Genomic DNA, 21,565 nt, shown 5'->3' with positions numbered 1-21,565 from the left:
GGCTTTTGTAAAGGCACCAGGAAGCTAGAGCCATCCACCCAGGCATGCCTGTGCAGTGTAACCAAGGCTGACTGGCTGACCTCAGACTGTGTGGGCTCTTTAGCAGAAGATGAAGGAGCTTTTTCATTGACACAGGAACAGGAGGTATCGCCTTCCCCTTGCAGCAAGACTCATTCAGGCCAGACACAATGCGTTATTATTGGTTTTGAATTGAAATGTTAATTTTGGGAACTGGGCAACTGGGGCTGAGAGCTTACCGTGCTCATTTCTCATTTTTCACTCTGCCGAGGCGCTCCGTCTCGATGGGGAGGGTTAACCCTCGACGCTCCTCGTGTTACAACACCTTAGTTTAACAGCGTGGGGACTGGGGGCCTGCGGGCCACAACCACAAACACAGGGTATGGGAGCTGAACACGGGAAGGTCAGTGGCAAGAGGTGAAGGCTGGGAGGTGAAGTCTGCGAGACACCGGTCCATAACCGCTGAGGAGCCACTATTGATCTGCAGGCCACGCTGGAGAAAGCGGCTCTTCCAGGGCTGGTGGTGTGAGGCGGGCAGGTCAGCACTATGCTATACAGCCTCACAGAAATGAGTGCATCAGCAGGCCGGCAGATCTATATGACGGGAATTAAACGGCATAATCAAATTGTTTGCGCAACCATTTAGCATCTCATTCCCCTGCTGCCCGGGGCCAAACTGACCACTGGAGACTGGCCATCCGCAGCAGTAACAAAGTAGGGCAATAACTAACAGCGATTAAAGGAATATTGATGGCCTGTGACACACAGCATCCTGAAAAATGCTATTTGGTCAAATAGCTGCAATAATTAAGTATATGAGGGTCAGTCAATTTTATCTGCTGCTTTTATTTGGATCGATTATTTAGTAAACAGGCCAAGCCTCAGAGAGCATTACTGCTGAATGGGGCGTTGATTTCATACTGCAGGTACTTCAGCCAAGTCACATAGTAGCAGCTCATGGTGAAGGAGAAACACACAGTGGTAGTAGCATTACAAATATCACTAGCATAAAGGATTGAAGACACTCCTAGGATGCACAGAATGATACAAAATAAGACATTTTTGTGTTTTATATTTTCTTACATGAACTGAAAGTTCACATGGTCACTTATGTGTTGACCTAATTTTCTGATACTTTTGAAATTGCTAAAAAACCAATCCTGATTCCTGAAAAACGTACTTACTTTTTTTGCCTGATTCATGAAAAACGTACTTTTTGCAGATACGAAAGCAAGGACATACTGTAAAATATTCTCACCCATGACTGATAAACATTAGCTGAAAGCAAAAATAATGAGTTTTGGCTAAGTAAAACCTTGGTGCATTTAATGTGATGCAGTGGTTAAAAATAAACTCGGCCATTTAGAGGCTTCTCTCAGAGTTGATTGATTAAACATTAACCTGCTGGATCTGGGATATTTCCTATTAATCACAGGTGGTGCAGACTTAACTGAGCATGAGGTAGGCACGCACACCCACACAAGCAACATATAACACACACCCACTTACACATGCATGAAATCATGCAATCATAACAAAACATATGCCATTTGGTGGATGCTTTAATCCAAAGCACCTCACAGCACCATGAGTGCTGCACTTTTAGCGTTGGTGGACCCAGTGGGAATCAAACACCTAACACTGGCAGAGCATTTGAGCTCTAAAGAACTGTAACCATGCATACATACACACACACACACACACACACACACACACATACACACATCTCCATATCAAACAGCACATTGTGGGAATTGCCATGAGCTAATGCATTTCTTATCTTACATTCGATTACACATTTCACAGAGGAAGACATTTCCTCTCGCCTGCAACAAGATGTCCAGTGAGGAAACCAACCACGAGTAGAGGAGAAGAAGAATGAGCAGTGTTCAAAGGAGTGGGTGGCAGAACTCTGATCCTCGTCCATTAGATACCTAGTATACATTGTAGGAGTCCAGAGCCCCATCGAAAATACAGATCAAAATCTCTATCAGCCCTTACTCGTTTTCCCACAGTCAGTGACCGGGCAGAGGAACCTATCACACTCCAATAACGTCACTGAATATTCATGCTCCTGTAGCGGCCCATTGCTTTGATCTAGCACTGATGTGGGTGGCCAGTATCCTTCACTATAACAATCCTCAACTTGGGTCTGACAGACACTAAACCTGCCTCGGAAATAGCTACATTTTTCTCGCCCGTAACCCTGGGTGACTTTTTTTTTGTACTCAAACTGCCCGAGGAGGCTTTTATGAGAAAATGACAAAGTAAATATCCTTTCAGCTGTTTCCCTGATGAATAATGTACGCAGAGGCTCAACACCGAAACGAGAATGGACTGCTTTCAAAAAAAAATCCAACAGCTTCGGGCTTGTCCTTGCACATCAGCTGTCATCGTGTGATGTGGGTGGCGGTACTGGTGGCGGAGGCTCATGGCGGCGCACAGGTGCCCTTTTCACTCCCAGGCCGAAAATGACAAATTCAATAAACTCAAGGCATCTCTCCGGAGCACCTATGGAATCAAACACACCTGACAAGGGGCTGAAGGGCTCCTTCCTAGTCACTCTGACGCTCCCTCTTGACGCTCAATATCAATATCGCCGTCCGCAGCCATGGGAGCGGAATATCTTTCCGCCCTGCTGGCATGCTTTGGCACTGTGAGAAAAGGGGAAGAATATGTGTCAGGGGTTGTGGGACTTAAGGTTAGATTGTGATGAGGAAATTGAATCTGCGAGATGACATTAACAGAGAGTGTCCACAAGTCTGTGTGTGTTTAAGCCCCAGAGCAGACAGCCTGGCTAGGGTTACCAACCGTAATTCTGATGGTGAAAGGGACACAATCAGCCTACTTAATCTCGAAGCCGGTCTCTTAAACGAAAGAAAGACGATCTGTCTCCATTCTACTGTACAAAACAAGGAAACATGTGATTCATCTCAAAATGGAAATGCACATTAAATTAAATTTGCTGTTCGAGGCAATGAGGAAAACGCTTGCCTGCTAAGTTTTCCTCTGATAACAACAAAGGTGGTTGTACCCAGTCAAAAGAGCCAGTCTCATAAACCTAGCCTGACTTGAAAGAACAAACCCTAGACACCAAATTTTAAAGAATTAGCATCACAATGGAGTAAATGTCCCCCTCGCCGTAAAAGCCTACTAAAACGGCCCTGCAATTTCAGTGGTGATGATAAACTGGGAGACACAGACAGCAGGAGCACTGTGGGTAAGACAAGCCCTTACTGTATGTTCATTAGCATCCCTGAAGGATCCCATTTGACGATGAGGGAAACGGAGCGCTGTGGCCGTTCTGCAAGCATGAGTGCCTTATTAAAGAATAGCCAGGGAGCCTCCAGTTTGGTGTGCCTGGTCCACGAGGAGCTCACATTAGGGCTCCCACCTGTTTGTCTGGGTACTCCTTTGACACAATAGGTCATGAAACGCAATATGGGCCTGTGCCTCTCTTTCTCACCACACAAAAGGCAAGGAGCGGATGAACTGCAAGATAAATGACCTTGACGTTTGGACGGTCTCCAGATCGCTGTGCCATAAAAATAAACCACGCAAAGACTATCTTCAAAACCCTCATAAGACCAAAGCGCAACTTAAATGGAGAACAAACAGGAGCAAAGTGAAAAAAGGAAAAAAAAGTGTTGGGTTTGGGCGGATGGATATTTCCTAGAAGACTTTGATTGCTCGTCTGTGATAACTGTGAGAGTCCACAGGCCCAAGAAATCCGGCTTGATGTTTGTACTTACAATCTAGTCTTCCAGCCAGCTGTGTACACGCTGCAGACGCTCTCCGTTTTCCACAGGAAACGCCACGATGAGAACCACAGGAAGACGACAGGAGCATGAGACGGCTGGAGGAGAACGACAATGTACATGAGGATGAGGTTTAGATGAATTGAAAATCAATAAATCCACACTTTTCTATACAATATGATACCATTTATTGTCCTGAGGGAAAGTTCAGGTTACAAGGCTGACACAAAACTGCAGTCCATATCGTACGCAAAGAGGACGACATTCAACACACTCACCAGTTAACATCATTCACAGTTAAATTATCAGTCTATAAGTCAAGCAATGTGGACTCAGAAAATGTACAACATATTCACCAGTAACAAGCATATAAAATATTCATATTCATACATTTGGGTATCAAAAGTATTTAATAAATCCTACATTTCATTTGGCCAATCAAGAGAAGTAGTGGACCGAAGCTCTTTGGGTGAACCAGAACAATCTTTGTTTGTTCAGTCCCTTGTAGAGAGATACACACAGTCTATTGTTTACTGTATGTCTTGCACTGTCCCCTTGTCCCTGTATGTGTCAGTTTGTCCTGTATCACTTTTAGTTGTCAGTATGTTTCTGGACCAATGCCACAAACCAATTTCGAGAGCAGAACATGCGTCAAAGCTGCACTAGGCAACTTCGCACTTTTACGGCCCCAAGTGGCAGGGGGAGATAACTGTTTGTATTTTTGAAGGTTTGAAGGACATCATCACCCACACAAAAAAATGTGACCTCAGTAAACTGCACACACCTTGGACCTAAATTTCTTCTTCCTTGTGGCTGGTAAACTAACCCTAATGTCCAGAGAAAGCTACGTCTAGCTTTCGCTCGCTCACTGCTGTTTAGGAGAAAGTTTTGTATTTTGCTCTTAAGTTTCGATTCTCAACTTCCCACCACTGACCATACGCAACACCTGAAATTAATTTGGGAAAACGGGGCGAATCTACAGTGTGCCACTTAGTGGAGATGGGACGCGGCCCCAATTTATGATTTAGGCTGATAAGCTGTGTGTATTTTTACATTAAAACCTTGCCTAGTGCAGCTCTAACAGCCTGTAACAGCAGCCAAAGCAGGGGGTTCTCGCAGCGAGCAGCCCTCAGTGCAGGCCCATCACCTGGGAGTGATTGACAACGCGGGCAGGTGTGGCCGTCCGTCCAGGGAAAGTGAACCGCGGCCGGCTAACTGAGGCTCCCCATTGTTCTCGGCGGGTCTTTGATCTCCCAGCAGTAGGCCGGCACCTCGGTGGGGAGTCCAGGCCGGGCCCCAGGCTACGGTTTGTATCGACTCAGGAGGGCTGACAGCGGCAGGCGGAAGACGTGGGAGGAGGCTCCGGCTTCCCAAGACAGCCGCCGTGCAGCTTCTTCTGGACTTGACCTGTGAGCTCAGGGCCCAGTGGACTGTATGAATGAAAACAAAAACATTTTATTTTTGTTGCCTGAATTAGAGGTCAACAGAACAGTCATGGAGCTGTTTGCATTTTTTTTTTTTTACCAGAAACTAACTTCTGAGTTCAATGTGAGTCACAATGACCACAAATTGGAACTATGTAATGAGGGAGGGTGCTGGTATATTTAGTGCCGATTCTGACACACACACACACACACACACACACACACACACACACACACACACACACACACACACAATACCCTTTAATATCAATTCTAGGGGTCACACTTTGATTGTATCCCAACATTATTACTTGAAAGCAATACAGTATTTGAAACAGTATTCTTGTTCAGCTGATCATCAGTAATCAAGTGGTACTGTATATCTGACAGGTTCTTCTGTAATTCCCTGCTCTTGAAAAAGTGAAACAGATGAAAAAGGTAATTCTGAATTGATTTTACGGGTACACAATTTATTTTAAATTCTTTTTTTTTTTTTTTAATGAATCAGTTTTTGCCCACAGTTCTTCCTCAGAACCCCTATGACTGGATGACAACATGCACTGCAAAAAATGTCCACCAACAAGTCGTTAAGTCTCATGTTACAGTCTTAAAATAATATTTTTCTTCAAAGAAAGGTGGAAAATGCCAATGGGGTGAGATAATTCCTGTTGTTTCAAATGCAGTTTCACTTCCTTCTGGATTTTTTTTTTTTTAGAAGTGTCCGTATCTTGAAACAGAATAAGGCAGCTCACTCTGCTACTACCACAAAAATGACATTTGATTCAAGAGGATTCTTGAAACAAGTTGACTTGTGTTGGAAACAAATGCAATTATGTGACTTTTGCTGTGTGGCAGCTGTGCATACAGCCCGTACTGCAGGCCAACCCTTTAATGAACCTTCAAGAGTACAGTAAGTGGATAGGAGTGGCTTCCAGCTGAAGAGAAAGTAATGTTCCTTCGCTGATGGGTCCCATCCTCTCCGGCCATCATGCCATTTAGCTCAGCCGAGAGAGAAAATAACTAACATTACGCTGCACCAAAATAAATACATGTGAGGATGAGCGTCAAAAATAAATGTATCAAAATGTGTAGGAGTGTGCATATAGATATATATGTCTTGTGAGCTTAGAATTATAAAATTCTATCAGTTCTGAGATATTGAGCATCAAAGTTTTGACACACCAGCATGAAGTAACATTCAAAGATCAAGGAATATGTGGTTAACTCAATTTTGATTGAAAAAAAGTCAGATAGAACCATATAATTCCAAGCTCACAATCTGCCCTACAGTGTGTTTGTATCCAAGCTGCAAATTCACTGAAAGCACATTGTCAATATGCATGGTAGTGTATAGCTGCACAGCGCTGGATGACACTCACAGCACTGCTCTCCTGCACAGTGAAGTGTGACAGTGAGCTGGGCAGACTGGGACAGCCCCTCTTAGTCTGCAGCGATTGTGTTTCAGTGTGTTCGCCCGGCTCTTCCTGTGGCGCGGTGTGTTGTGGAGCAAAAAGCCACTGCTGGGAGCCACAGTGGAAGAGATCAATTGTACACATTCCTGCCACCTGAGATTCAAGTGTTTCTGTAATACTCCACAGCTCAATCGATACTTTAGGCAAAATGGGGCAGGGAGAGGAGCCGGTCCATACTTAGCAGTGGGGCTGCTCACACAGGGGTTTGCTGCTCAGTGGAGAAGCACGTGTTCACTCCTGATATTTCTCTGGGTCTCCCACCTGTGATCATACAGAGAAATGGCCCATCATGCTTTTATCTGAGCCATCATTTCTTATATTTTTCTGCATTTTACATTCAGTTAATGCACTTCAGGTTTGAGTTATTCCTGCAAAACTAATCATTAGTAATTGGCTGAATCTAGTGTTTAAATTGTATTTTTTTTTTCAAGCAATTCCAAATATTATTCATTTTTGTACATTTTCCTTTCCAATCTTTAATCATTAGGCCTACTAATGTGGACTAGAAATTAAATACTCTTGCTCATGTTTCTAAATGTAAGTCTGAATTAAATAATAGATTATTAATAATAAATTATTTATAAAGTCAAACAGGCCCAATGTATTCGGCGGAAAGGGGGAAAGGAAATGATTATATTATTATTAATCATAATAATAATAATTAAAAATAATAATAATAATAATCGAAACATTCTATACTTTAAGCGTAAATTATGTTATGGGCCGTTAACCCAGTTGTAAATATAAACGAAGTTGATTCCTTTAATTAGGAGAAAAGTAAGAATGCAGGCGATCTCCCCTTTTATTTTCCTTTCTGTCTCGTGAAAGAATCTCTCAGGAAGCCGAGGTGCTGCACAAACAAAGCTCAGGGGAACAGATGTGACTGTTAAAAAGAAAACAGGCACTGTGGGCAAGGATCATTTAGCCTCGACGTCTTGAAATATAAAACGTAAATATTGGGGAATTTCGTTTTGTGAAGAGGAGGGGAAAGAGCCGAGGATGCGGGGCAGAAATTAACAGATCCTGTACTGCAGGATGTGCAACGATGTGTTAAATTAAATGCAGCTGTTGAAATACAAAAGGGAAAAAATATCACTTTGAATAAAAAAAGAAAGAAAGCAAATGCCTTCAGTGCCGTCAAAGGCCTCATGCGGATGTCCGTGAGATCGTTTTGACTTCTTTTTTTCTTGGCTTTGTGGCCGAGGCTATAAATTAGATCGCCGCATTTCCCACTGAAAGATGAATTTTCAAAGAAGGAAAAAGAAAATCTTGTAAAGGATTCAGAAAATGCCGTTTGCAGCCAAAACACCTTATTAATGTTGCTGACTACATCGTACCCGCTTTGAGGTTGTTCACTATTTTGTCTCAGCACAATGCGAACAGGAAGGCCTTACCCTTACTGTTTTTTTTTTCCCCCCGCTAAGATTTTTATTGCAAGTCGGAAAAACGAGTAGATCACTGACGGACACCGGGAGAAACCTTCCCCCCTCTCCAGTGAGAAGCTCCTCTCAATCCATCACATCAACCCACTGAAAGACAAGAGGATCCAGCAGCGGTCGATTGTTTAATTAGCGATTCAAAGGACTGACAACAACAGAAATGATGAAGTTAAAAATGTGAACTGTGCTGTGCGATAATTTGAAATGAATGACCGGATGATTGCATCTAGGCCTACTTCCTTTCTGTTTGACAAAGCATACAGATTGATTGGAAAGAGTCAGATTTGCGCTGGCCGCTAAACGGCGTTGAGCTGCACAAATAATGCCAAGGGAAAATGTGATTTTATTTTTATTGCTGGCGCACAAAACATGGAGCACTGCTCTTTCAAATAAATTCAAATGCTTGAAATGTGAAATTAATTGTCAGTAGGATGTTTTCAATGACATAATAAAACAAGAAGGGAATAAAAGCACACAGACACACAATGTTTCTTTTGGAAAACTGATGTATTTGATTATTAGAGTAAAGAATTACAGTATCTTAGTTGTTAGTAGGTATTAAAGTGTAGAGAAACTGGACCCATAAAGATCTTCCAACTTTCCAAGAAAGTGCATGTAACAGTCCGAAGGTTGTCAAACCTAATATATATTTATATTTATAAAAACACTATCATTTTGTCCCCTGGCCATGATGGACTTTGTCTTGTGTGAGCTATATGTACATTTTGTTGCGAGGGAGTTTGTATTTCCACATCTGAACGTATTTACAGAAGCTTCAACACGTAACTTTTGCACTTGATGTCAATGAGGATGCTCGGACATAGCAGCAACGTGGAAATCCAGCTGGGGAACTAAAGGAGAATCCTGCCCATTTGATTGGCTGTCTCATTTCCAAAAACCAGGAAGTGGGCCAGTCCGAATGTTCCCCTCTTAGCAACTGTCTTGCTTTCAACTTCACACCAAAATACAAGCAACAAAAAAAGAGACTGAGAGAAAAAAAAAAAAAAAAAACTATGGAAGTAAACGAAAAGTAAAAAGTACAATACACAGAAACGGTAACAACAAAACAGGTTAAACACTAAAGAAACCCATGAAATGCAGCGAACTTCAATGTTTTTTCTTCCTTAAATAAAACAAAGGTAAATAGCAGTTGGAAAGAACAGAACTACCATATATAGTCCCTTGCCTGAAGTTTCATTGTTTTTTTTTCATGGAGGGCAGGGGGGTGGGGGTGGGGGGGTGAATACACAGATGTTAGACCATCTAGAGAAGATCAGTGTACATTATTTACAGCCAGTCTGTTTGCTTATTACAGGGCTAATGCATCACATGAACATCAACAGTTTTGTTATAGTTACTACAGACAGAAAATAACTTAATGCCAAGGTAAGGTTATCTACCCAGATATGCTAAGTTTCAAAAGCACATTTTTAAGCACTCATACATACCCATTCTGGCTTTAAAACAAAACAAAAAACCTAACTGTTAATGCTTCCACTTGGTTCCAAGCAAGGTTATAATCACTAATAAATAAGCTCCTTAAAACTATAACATGTACATTGTACAAAAAAAGCAACTTGTCTTCACACTCGTGTTCGTAAAGTTTCAATGGCAAGCCAAAGCAGTTCAGTTCTTTTAGTCCTTGTCTTGTTCTCTTTCTCTTGTCTGTGTGTCTGTATTTGTGTACAGTATGCCTTTAGGCATCTTCACATGTCTGTGTACAACTGAGGACAAACACTCTAGTTGGTGGCGATTTCTTTATTGTCCTCCATGAAGCGTGTGAACCGGAAGTGGGTCCCGTTCTCCGTGTTGGCCATTTTCTCCAGACCAGCCAGCGCAGCATTGGGTTCTGTACTGTGCAGCTTGTCTAGGCTGCCGGTGAGGCCACCAATGGGAGAGCTACCCCCGTTCCCCATACCGCCTGACATGGGTGGGATGCCTCCATTCTGGATGACAGAGATTTCATTTGTCTTCATGGCCAGGCCGTTGGAGAAGGCCGCAGCGTACTGATTCCAGAAACTGGCCGGGTCCCCGTTGCTCGCCCGCGATGCCATGTCCTTCTGGAAGATCTCAGGGAACTTGACAGGGTTGGTGCCCAGGAAGGCCATTGGCCCATCCACAGAGAGCCGGCGGCCACGTCTGGCAGGAGCGCTGTTCCACATGTGTGTGCCCATGTGAACCTAAACGGAGACGGAGTGAGGGAGGAGAGAGAGAGAGAGAGAGAGAGAAAGAGAGAGACAGAGAAAGAGAGGGAGGGCGGGAGGGAGGGAGAGAGACAGAGCAACGAGAGGGTTGAAAATTAGTGATGTTTACAAACTTGGCCACGAGAGCTGCACATGAGATGATGCAATGGAAAAAAAAATAATAATGCGTGACTTAGAATTAAAATAGCTTCACACCCTGGGTGCAGCAGACTAGTTAGTTGCCTGTGCTGTGAGAGGTACCAGCATGGTGTAAACATCTTATTTTGGCAAGACTGATACACAGTGTTTAATCTAAACCTTAGTTTGCTTGTCTCATGAGGGGACCACAGGGCTTGGGTTAAGATTGCACTGTCCAGTTTCATTGCTCAGGCCAGTATTGCATCTGGCATTTCACCTCTGCCAGACCCTTTCCATAACAAGGACAACCATTTTTTCTCCTTTATAGTTTGACAAGATGATGCATTCAAATAATTATGTTTTCAACAAGCTTATGAATAACCTATAGAAAAAAGTTTAATATACTTTTTTTTTCACTGCTAATTTTTAAAAATAAAAATCAACATACAGGCCTATCCCAAACTCTTCCCTAAACAATGTATATGCATTAGAATTCCTTGACCCATATCTGAGTAACTACGTTATATAAAGTCCACATAAATGATCAAAGGTGACCAGACAGTTTTCACAGAATCAGGTATGGAAAACTACAGACAGACCCAGCTCAGGATGGTTGCCTCTGGTAACTGTAGTTAATTCTGTTAACTGAACCATTCCCAGCTGTGCTCTGCTGATCACATTCTCGAGTTTCTACCCAATAATCATATTAATGGGGTGATTCAGCCTTTCCACTAAGGTATGCTTTTCTCAGCAAGCTGTTCATTTCATCAATTATACAACATTACCACCTCTTAATGCCTAGTGCACTGACACACCAAATTTAACTTAACAGCAGTTCCGAGACTTGTTTTCAAAAACATTCTCACGCACAAACTTTTAAACACAGATACGTAGACCCACAGTTTTCTGGATGTTTCTAAACTTACCTTGAGGTTTCCTTTGGTGGTGAAGGCCCGACCGCAGATAGTGCAGGCAAAGGGCTTCTCCCCAGTATGGGTTCTCTCATGGATCTGCAGAGCGCTGGAGGAGGAGAAAGTCTTCCCGCAGGTGTTGCAGAAGTGCTGTTTGGGCGTCCTGCGTGGCGGAGCAGCCGAAAGCACTGGAGAGGTGGAGGCAGAGGACGTGACCAAGCCAGGGGGCATGTCCTTGTTCTCTGAGTGGAGGCTATGGAAGAAGCCGTTGACCTCAGGTTTGATGAGAGAGCTTACAGAGAGGAGGGAGGGAGTGGGACTGGAGGACAGGCTGGTGTTTGAGGGCTCAAAGAGCTGTGAGGGCAGGTCTCTCATCTGATGGGTAAGCATGTGCTGCTTGAGGTTGCCCTTGGTGGAGAAACCCCGGTTGCAGGCCGTGCAAATGAATGGTCGTTCTTTGGTATGGCTTCGGTAGTGAATGTCCAAGGCACTCTGACAAGCAAAAGTCTTCCCGCAGATGTCACAGGCTGTGTTCTTGATGGTGCTACGCTCACGGAAGGGGAAGATCATGCCCAGGGGTTCTTTAGAGGGGTTGACAGATGTCAGGTCTAGGGCTCCTATGCTGGAGGGGTGAGAGTGCATGAGGCTTGCACTAATGTGCTCCAGGGATAAGGCCCTCTGGTGCCTTTCTTCCAGGCTGGGGGATTTACGCTGTTGTGGCTGCATGCTAGTGGGGGATGGCGCCTGCATGGAGGAGGTAGATTCTGACACAGCTGGACTCCCGGCGCTTTGGCTTTCAATGTCCCCTCCCAGAGATGAAGAGTCATTGGTGAGGCAATCCCCCTCCATTGAGCCATTTGCTGCAGCTTTCATTCGGCTAGCATGTAGCTCCTCTGACATATTATTTTGGGCGTGCTGTTGGCCATTTTTCTCTTGCCCATCCTGGCATGCCACATCGAGGGGAGTTGGGGAGTTACACAGACTGTCATGGGAGGCATCAGCTGACCTGGGTGTGTCTGGGATGCTGCTGTCCGGGCCCTCCTCCATGCCTTCCATGTTGTCATCAGAGAAGTTGTCCAGGTCATCAAAATTTCTCTCCTCAAATGAGCCTGTGTCAGAGCCCATGGACTCTGGGTAACTGTCTGGCAGTGGGGTGTTGGGGATCTGCCCACCCATGTGCATGCGAATATGCTGTTGCAGAACCACAGCATTAGTGAACTTCTTCTGACAGATAGGGCAGGAGTGCTGGACTCTTAGAGGAGGCATGGCCCTGTGAACACTGTAGTGGGTCTTTAGATTTCCCTTGGTGGTAAACGCCCTGCCACAGACTTTACACTTAAATGGCCTCTCCCCAGTGTGAGTGCGATAATGCATTTTCAGAGCACTCTGGCAGCTGAGCACCCGGTGGCAGATGACACACTCGTTTGGGTCCGCCACCTTCCTGTCAATGTTCTCCACGAGCTGCTGTAGCTTGGAGGTCTCTGACCCCTGGAGAGGATCCAGAATGCCTCCAAAAGGGAACTTAGCCTTGAACTGCTCAGACATGAGGGGCATGAGAGGGTTGGTCATCATGGGCGGGCTGTTAGATGTTGTGTACTCGGCAGTGCTCTCAGAGGCAGAGCTCACATTTGTCATGAAGCTCGAGGAGTGGCTGCCCTCTTCAGTTTTCCCATTTGAGGTAGGCAGGGTTGCACCTTCACCCTCTTCAGACACTCTATCATTACTTTTAGCTGATGGCTCAGCGGCACCTGAGTCACTCCTAGCAGTAACAGAAGGGCTGGTTATGGCTATTGAATGATCCTCTTTTTTGATGAAATGTGGCAGGCTGGGCATGGTTGGTGGCAGCAGCATGCCTACTGAGGAGGTCAGAGTGGACAAGACCGGTTTGCTGTCCAGCCAGCTGGTGACAGGCTTCTCAGGGGGCATTGACATGCCATATGGAATGCCGGTGCTTGTTGGTATATTGTCTAAATGCTCAGGAACAGGGTAGGGGTTCATCTGGATGTGTGGATATTTGTCTTTATGACGCTGGAAATGAACCTTCAGGTTACCACGGGTGGAGAAGCGGTTCCCACAGATGTTACACTTGTACGGTCTCTCACCAGTATGAGAGCGCAGGTGGATCTGCAAGGCACTGTCACTCCCAAACACCTTGGCACAAAACCTGCACTTATGCTTGAAGAAAGCATCATCTGAGCTGCTCTTGTGTTCAAATGAAGTGATGTTTGGTGGCTTGCCTTTTCTCTGCTGGGCCAGAGCTGCTAATGAGTTGAGGTCCTCTACGGTGGTGCCAACACTGGGCAGAGAGCTGGAGAACATAGGGTTGCCAGGTGGGGGCTGAGGTAGAAGTGGATTCACTGCAGAGTTTAACAAGCTACCTATCCCAAATGCTGGCGTGGATGACTTTGCTAGTGATGAGTTGCTGAGCTGAGAGTGGAGGCTGCTCATATGACTCGGCCTCTTGTCAGAGGACTGGGCATTGATTGTTGACGGCCCCAGTGTGCTAATGCTCTGAGATGTCTCACTGCTGCTGGGGTTGGGCTGAGGTAGCTGTGCCGCTGCAGCCAGCTGCTTCAGGCTGCTGATACTGGCTGATTGACTAGCCAGGCTCTGTGCTAGGCCTGCGGCTGCAGCCAGCTGTTGGGAGAGATGGGAGCTGAGTGTGGTCAGTGGGCTGGCGGCAGGCCCCATTGTGCCTGGAGCAGAACTTGGGGGCACCTGCATTTCTGGGGACTGGGAGGCCAGTAGCAGTATCTGATGCCGGATCTGCTCAATAAGCTGCAGCTGGTGGATCTGTTGCTGTTGTAGGGCAAGGAGCTGTTCCATCAGGGCTGGCACTGCCACCCTGGGGCCCCCAGAGGAACGGGCCTCTTGGGAGAACTGGGCCACTGCCACTTTGGTGCTCTGTAGATTTTCAATGATGACATTGCTGTTGATCATGGAGAAGTTCCCCAGTTCGGTCAGGTTGCCGAGCTGAGGTAGAGGGGCAGAGATAGCTGAAGTACCCACTGCAGGGCCGGAGCTGCCCCTGCCACCGTGGCTGCTGCCTGTGTTGATGGGGCTCCCGCTCTCCGTGTGACTGCCTTCCTCTTCATGACCACTGCTGATTCCGGAAACATCCACGTCCATGGATTCTTCTTTTTCAAGAGCGTTAGGCTCCAAAAGGTCACTGCACTCTGCTTGATCAGTGTTATTAACCGTGTCATTCATCTGGTCGTCAGGATTATGGGGAGGGGAACCAGGCGAGAAGGTTCCGGTGGGGGAGGCAGGATTTTCATTCACTATCAGAACTAACTGATTCTTAGTGCAATTCTTCTGGTGTTCTTCAAGATCTGATAGTTCAAAGAACTCAGCGCAACATCTGCTGCAGACGTGGGCATCTGAATCCTTGCAGGGGGGGTCCTCTGAGCAAGGTTCTGTGTCCCCTGAAAAACAAAGAGGGGAAACAGAGGATTAGTGATTAGAAATGTTTTGCAGCTGAAGAAGCAGCTTTATCTCCTCAAATTCCATTGTTGTTAATCTTAAGTTAATCAGTTTTACACTTATCCCCTTGATGTGTTCACAAAAACAACGATCGAAAAGCAACAATAAGCCACAGAAATGAGAAAAAGCCTTATTCAATGCAGTGGCCTCTGAAACACGATAAGAGGGGAAACAAAATCAATGGCACTACTCAAATATTGCTTAAAAGTGATCTTTGAAGATGTACATCTGGGTTTCATCAGCCCAACCAAAGGTAATCATTTTCTTCAGATAATCCATCAAAATATAGAATAGTGTGAAGTGAGGACATTGGGTTTTAATGAAATTTCATAGAAAGGCATTGATTTCCTATATTCCATGCCCTTCAAAGTCTACTTGTCCACTCGGCGCAAATCAAGCATTTGAAGGACTTATTAGACTTTCAATTTGCTGTCAACTTTGCTCATTTTCAGCCAACTATAGGCATCGTGGACAGGTTATCTATGTCCCTAAACTAATTTGTATCCACTCAGGCTGCAATCACAGTGAGACATGAACAACAGAGCCTGTGGCATCCAGATTGTTATGTGCACCCACTTAGACACAACAAGCAAAGCAGAATAAAAAAATAAAAAAAAACACAACAAAACACAAAAACGCTATTTAATACCAATGCAATAGGAAATTACCAGTCATGATCCAAATGCCTGTCATATGAAAAATAATTATCTTTAAAACTGTGTTTGAATTATAGTTGTATCAAAAGTCGCCATTGCCTCTATCACATAATTGTTAAACTTTGATAAAAAAAATAAAAAAAATCATCAATCATAGAAAAGGCTCCAATCAATAATATTCTTACGAGTAATAAAGAGATTAAATAAAATATATAATCCATTTAAATAAATGAGTGGGTTAAAACTAAAGAGTGGGGCGGCACATCAGCATGCATGCATCACAAACTTGCCAAAACTGAGAAACTGGACACACCAGCTTACAGAGCAAGCAATACGGGCACAGCCAGTACTTTTGTCAGTGAAAAGAAAATACCAAACTAATTATTGCCTTTCAAATGTGCATAGAAACAGGTTTTTGGATTTTCCATTTTAATCAACAGGAAGAGTGAGGGGAGAGAAAAGGCAAGACAACACCCCTGCCCCCTGAGCCACTGCTGTGCTCCAGACCTTCCTTATTCTTTTCCCTCTTTGTCACACTAAAATCTCGCTGTTTAACATACAAGTTGATTTACAAATTGCATTTCTCTATGAATCCCTTTCAATGTGGCTCTGGCCCCTCAACATTTTCATCAGGGCCAAGAATTCATTTGCAAATGAAACCCAGAGGAGTGCAGCCCTGCCCCACAGAGAGACAGGATGCCTTCCCATTGTTCGCGCAGCATGGGAGCGGCGGGGATCGTCGGCACAGCCTGGCCCTGCTCATCTCAGTCGACTCAAAGCAGATCCTGTTTAATTCAGGGATTATCTCCCTCAATGTTTCTCTGCTCGGAGACATCAGATAACGCAAAGTTGCCATGACAGTAAACCCTGGCCCTCACACCACCAAACCATGCAAACGGGGAAGACTCAACTTTAATGATAACTTTTCATGTTAAATCCCCCCCATCCACCCGCCCACTTACACCCCCACACCCTCAAGCGTTAATAATGAAAAAATGTGTTTGATTTATTGTGTGAGATTATGTAAACACCTTGTCTGTTCGCAAGGCTGACTGTACATAAGGTAGTGTGAGGAAAAAGGAATCAGCTCGCATTAAGTGGGATGAAAAAGGGAGACATGAAAATAAGACAAAATCAAAGTTTTCTCTTTGAAAAAATATTTTTGAAAAAGGCTTGAAACTGAGATGAAAAAAATACTTATAAAAGAGCAAACTTTCTCAAAACTGCAAATGTGGATAAGATAGATGATGTCGTGTGTGTGTGTGTGTGTGTGTGTGTGTGTATATATGGTCTCAGGTGAAATATTCAGTACACAGGAAAAAATGCAACACACTGTGCATATACTAGTTGAGAAGCTATACAGTGTACAGTGAGACTACATTAATTCTCAACCTTTCGTTCTTAATCATACACATTGTGTAGGAAAGGCCAGAGTACGTTTCTTTAATTTAAAATAAGTTTCTCAACAAAAATGAGAATATTTCATATAATGTGCTTTTTGAATAATAATACAAATCTGAACATGCTCAATTACACTCATATCTTTATATCAATTATTCCTAAATACTAAATGTTAAAAAAAATTTACAGGACTAAAAACTACTAATATGAGCAGCATTACAAGCTTGGTGTATTTACTACTGGAAAAGAAAGCGGTAACAACTGACATTTATTCCAAAAATATTTTGTCAATTTCTACATTTACGAAAAGGCATAAATGCGTTTAACTAAGCGATATTTCCCAATTCCCACTCTGTCCCCATCATCATTACCAATTAAGCATTTTAAGCAAATCATTCCCACCAAATTATTTCGCAACTGTGATCTTTGGACAGTGTCTTCTTCACTAACTGTACCTAGAGTTAGGAATGTGAGAGAAGATATCTGGAGAGAAAATGACCCTCTTACAGCTGCAATACATATGTACGTCTGAGAATGTGTTTCGTCAATAACTTTGATTTAAATGCTTACACAGCTATGCATTTGCTCTTTAAGCAGTAGTAAAAAGCTATGTTTTACATAATAATACAGTGTCAAAACTACACCAAGACATGTCTACAAATCCACTGTCCATATGAGAAAGACAAGTACAGCAAACAGCGCAGACGTCAGCATTAGGCTTAATTCCCAAAATAGCACGGATTAACTCTGAATTTAAATTAAGATAAAGTCAAGTCGGCATGAAGATGGAGTCTGTAAAACTTCCATATGATCTCTAGCAGAAGCACAATGTAAGCAGAGCGCAGGGCTAAAGGGTGTCAGGAGAGACAAAGAGCACAGGACAGAGCCACGAAGAGACTGACCAGAGTGTGAATATGTGAAACAAGAAAGCCAGGATTAGTAGAAAAGTTGCCGGAGAGCTTTGAGAGTTCCTACATTATTTTTTTGCAGGGGGCCGCTGCGAGCCTCTTGACACTTGTAACTTCAGGAGGGTTTCTGCCCACCTCGTCTCCGGCCCTCCACCAGGACTCATCCCACTGAACACTAGATGGGGTTCCACTAAAGCTGCCGTGGTCCAGGACGAGACTCGAGTCTCAGCAGCTCTGCCCTGGTGACATGCTTAAAGCTTAAGGGGAGGGAAAAAGGCAAGCAAGTCCTTCGGGCTACATCTAGGCTCGCACTATATAAACATTGGCAAAACGACAAGTAACTGAATCTCTGCTGTTTGCGGGGTACAACAGTGCGAAGGGGGCTGCCCTGCCAATCTCCCCTCTAGGGGGGCCACTCTGATAGGGCGAAAGGGGACGGCCACAACATTGATAAGGGCTCCCAGACACACACACACACACACACACACACACACACACACTTAAATAAAGAGCCAAGGCCTTGCTAGGCCGCCTGCGGCTCCGATCAGCAGGGTCAATGGCGAGGTAGAGAGGAACACACTGGGCCCTGAACTCTCATCACCTCCACACAGAGGGACACAGGCAAAGGTTAAAACAGCTCAACATCCCACCCTCTGTGGCTCTCACACCGACCTCCCAGTAACAACGGCCCTCAGCATCACTGACATGCAACTGGAAATACAATGCCTTCCCGTTTTCACTTCTGGCCACGACAAGTCCCAAGAAAACAGACAGGGCATTTGTTACCAGCGCTCACTCAGCAGTCAAGCAGCAACTAATTACCAGAAATCTAAATACAACATGTACCTAAGCTTATGATTACACAGACACACACACACACACACACACACACACACTGCGTTTGCAACTATTTTAACATATGACACGGTATTGGGTATTAATTGTGAAATTCTGTGTGCTCCAGTCTGTCAGGGCCAGTGACAAAACTAACTCTACATCAGGTTTATTAGATTTAAGATTTTAGATTCAAAATGCAGCAAAAAAGTATCATTCAGGACTGATCTATGTTTTGCATTTATCCTGCAGTTCCAACAAAAATCACATGAAGTTGAGCAGCAAATGCCTCTTATGCAAGGCTTCTGCTGAAAGAAACAACTCTTTATTTCAAATTACCTGCACATGTTTTTGAGGTGTTATTAAAAACAATGTAGCCTTGAAAATATAGCTAACATTTGGGGATTTTAAAGGCTCCTACACTTTATCCAGCAAGTCAAGACAACAATGGTAATAATTTCAAAACTTACTGTGTATGTATTATTTAAGTGAAAATATTTCTGTTTTTCTACAGCACTGAATTGGTAAAAATACACAAATACAGTGTAGCAAAATTCGATCAGATTGTATTACATAGGCCGTGTAACACAGGCCTACTATTACTGAAAATATAAAAAAAGAAATAACTTATTTTTTTTGCCATTAATCTGCCATGGAAAAGTCGGTCAACAAAAACATTTCTGCTACATTTTGATTAAAACACAATATAAACTGCGCCGTTACGAAATTCAATACAAAAGTATTATTCACATTATCTTGATGTCCTTGTTTTGTTGTTGTTTCTAGATAATGTCTTTTCGACAACATTGTAACAATTCACAATTAATTGCAATTTGATTGGCTTCTGCTTGCCACTGAATCTCTCTGTGAGAGCTACACAGCTCTGGATTTCCAACTCTGAACGTCACTTTGTAAGAGCTGAATTCACATTTTAAGCACAACAGCACAGCCAAGACAGAGGCTATAGTTTGCGAGTTGTAAAAAAAAATCTCATAGTTGATTATCTAATAAAAAAAAATATTACACAGCAGGCTCGCAGGCCAGCTTTAGGCTTCACTTTTCAAAATACGTTAAAGTAAAACAAGCCTATTTCATCAGTTAAACATTTTATGTTGGTTTGGTTGCGAATCCTACAGTTAATTTTGCAATAAAGCAGGACTCGAGTGTGTGCGATGTGTGTTAGTGTGTGTGTGTCTGTGTGTGTACGTCAGTGTGTGTGTGTGTGTGTGTGTGTGTGTGTGAGCGAGAGAGCGAGTGAGTGAGAAAGACTTTTGTCAACTTTACTAGGTCGCTGTTTGAGATAAAAGTATGGATAACGAGTTATGATGATAGGATATTTTCAGGACCTTGAAAGGCAGTGTGTTTATTTGCGCTCCATAGAGGCAACACACAGTTTTTCTCTCCTTTCATCCAACTTTCAAAAATAAAGCACGGTCATGTGCTGTGCAATCAGGCAATGACTAACTGGAACTGGTTTTCATAATCGAGGAAAATACGCTGTAAGACATTGCAGCGCAGGACTGAAACACACAAACGGGGTATTTCTATGTCCGGGACCAATGAAAAGTTGGAGACCCCGCAGGAACGACAGGGTGGTCCGCCTCGACGCACCAACACCGACCGTGAACACAGCAAAGCCGCCCAGAGAATCGACAAAAGCCGAAAACTAAGCCGGTCATTCATTATAAGAAACTTTGTCAGCTAGTTTAAAAACATGATCTAAATCTGAAGTCAAGCCTGGAGCGTTTTGTAACCTTATTAACTTTCTATAACACACACACAGCGGAAACCTGAAGATAAATCCAGCACAGAGCCGCGTTATTACCTTTAACTTGTACTTCCCTTATACTTAAATTTATGTCATTACAAAAATATGGAACCTAAAGTATGAAAGAATATAAACTAGTTTAAATTTCTTCTTTGGGCCTGTAATAGAGTGAATGGAGCGATATCCTGAACATGAAGTTTTCTGAAAAGTACAGACTTTCATGAAGAACACGCTGGAATTTTCAAAGAACTAATAACAACTGCCAGTGTAAAGTCTGATTCAAAGCAATCACTTTGGCGACCAGTCTTGCCAGTAAACATGATAAATCTCCCCCCCAAAAAGTGTGAGAAATTCATAGGACTTGGATAAAGAGAGCAGTAGGCTACTTGGACTCACCATTGTGCTCCGATAAGGGCAGATGAGGGTCGGATTGGAAGTGTTGCGGCTTCGCTTGTTTCCTCCGCGACATGCTGGCTGGCACATCAGCAGGCAAAGAATAAAAAAATGACTACAAAACTCTCTCAAAAATTACGAAAATCGAGCCCATCCACCGCGCATGTGCCCCGTTATGATTATCAATAATGCTCTGCGATTAATCATACGGGGGGCTTCTTTGAAAGGCGATTGGCACCTCGCCAGCCCCCCTCCTATTCAAATGAAGTCTCTTTAATCAATTAGCTCCTGATTTGCTGGGGACTCTTGTCTCTCTCTCAGCTCCCACCCAATGAGTTGATCCGTGTGGGGAAGAAAGGCTGGGTTTTCCAAACTCCCTTTAGATACAGTTTAACCCCTTCTGGTAGCCAAGTAAAAGCTTATCTTGACTACTACAGGGGAATGTCAGCGTCTTGAGTCCATGCCTGCAACAGTATCTTTCAATCTTTCATATTGATCGAGCAGCGATCAAAGAGGGTTTTTTTCGGCAAATGCGCACTGATGAGGCGCTCGAAACTGAAACCTCCGCGATCACCAACCAAGTTTCTTCTTTCTACAACTCGGGTCTACTCCGTCCTCCGGATTTGCATTAAGGTCGTTGTAATTCAGATCTTGTTGTGTTATACACCGACACCTACTCTCTGAGAGCCTCAAGCGAGACTCCCGGCGCGCAAAAACGCAGGTCGCGCAAACGTGTTCCGTGCGTAAATGGCACCGGTACGCGTTCCCAAAAGTCCACG

At 43.9% G+C, this 21,565-nt stretch overlaps 1 protein-coding gene across 1 annotated transcript; it reads right to left on the bottom strand.

Moving 5' to 3' along the window:
* Window positions 1–9,331: 9,331 nt before the first annotated feature.
* Window positions 9,332–20,862, bottom strand: sall1a (spalt-like transcription factor 1a). Its single transcript, XM_071894751.2, has 3 exons — window positions 20,790–20,862; window positions 11,359–14,768; window positions 9,332–10,291 (listed from the first exon to the last, which is right to left on the bottom strand). The coding sequence occupies exons 1-3, from the start codon at window positions 20,860–20,862 to the stop codon at window positions 9,851–9,853; spliced, it is 3,924 nt and encodes a 1,307-aa protein (XP_071750852.1). The 3' UTR covers window positions 9,332–9,850.
* Between the last annotated feature and the right edge of the window lie 703 nt (window positions 20,863–21,565).

This window comes from Centroberyx gerrardi, chromosome 1, assembly GCF_048128805.1.
Source record: "Centroberyx gerrardi isolate f3 chromosome 1, fCenGer3.hap1.cur.20231027, whole genome shotgun sequence".
In the NCBI taxonomy this organism is placed as follows: domain Eukaryota; kingdom Metazoa; phylum Chordata; class Actinopteri; order Beryciformes; family Berycidae; genus Centroberyx; species Centroberyx gerrardi.
This window is presented reverse-complemented; position numbering and strand designations above follow the sequence as displayed.

Excerpts from the sequence above, each read along its gene's own strand:
- sall1a (XM_071894751.2), bottom strand. The coding sequence starts at position 20,862 with ATGTCGCGGAGGAAACAAGCGAAGCCGCAACACTTCCAATCCGACCCT. Across the intron at positions 14,769-20,789 it reads GCCCTTATCGGAGCACAATG|GGGACACAGAACCTTGCTCA; the intron begins GTGAGTCCAAGT and ends TTTGTTTTTCAG. Across the intron at positions 10,292-11,358 it reads CCACCAAAGGAAACCTCAAG|GTTCACATGGGCACACACAT; the intron begins GTAAGTTTAGAA and ends GTCTCCGTTTAG.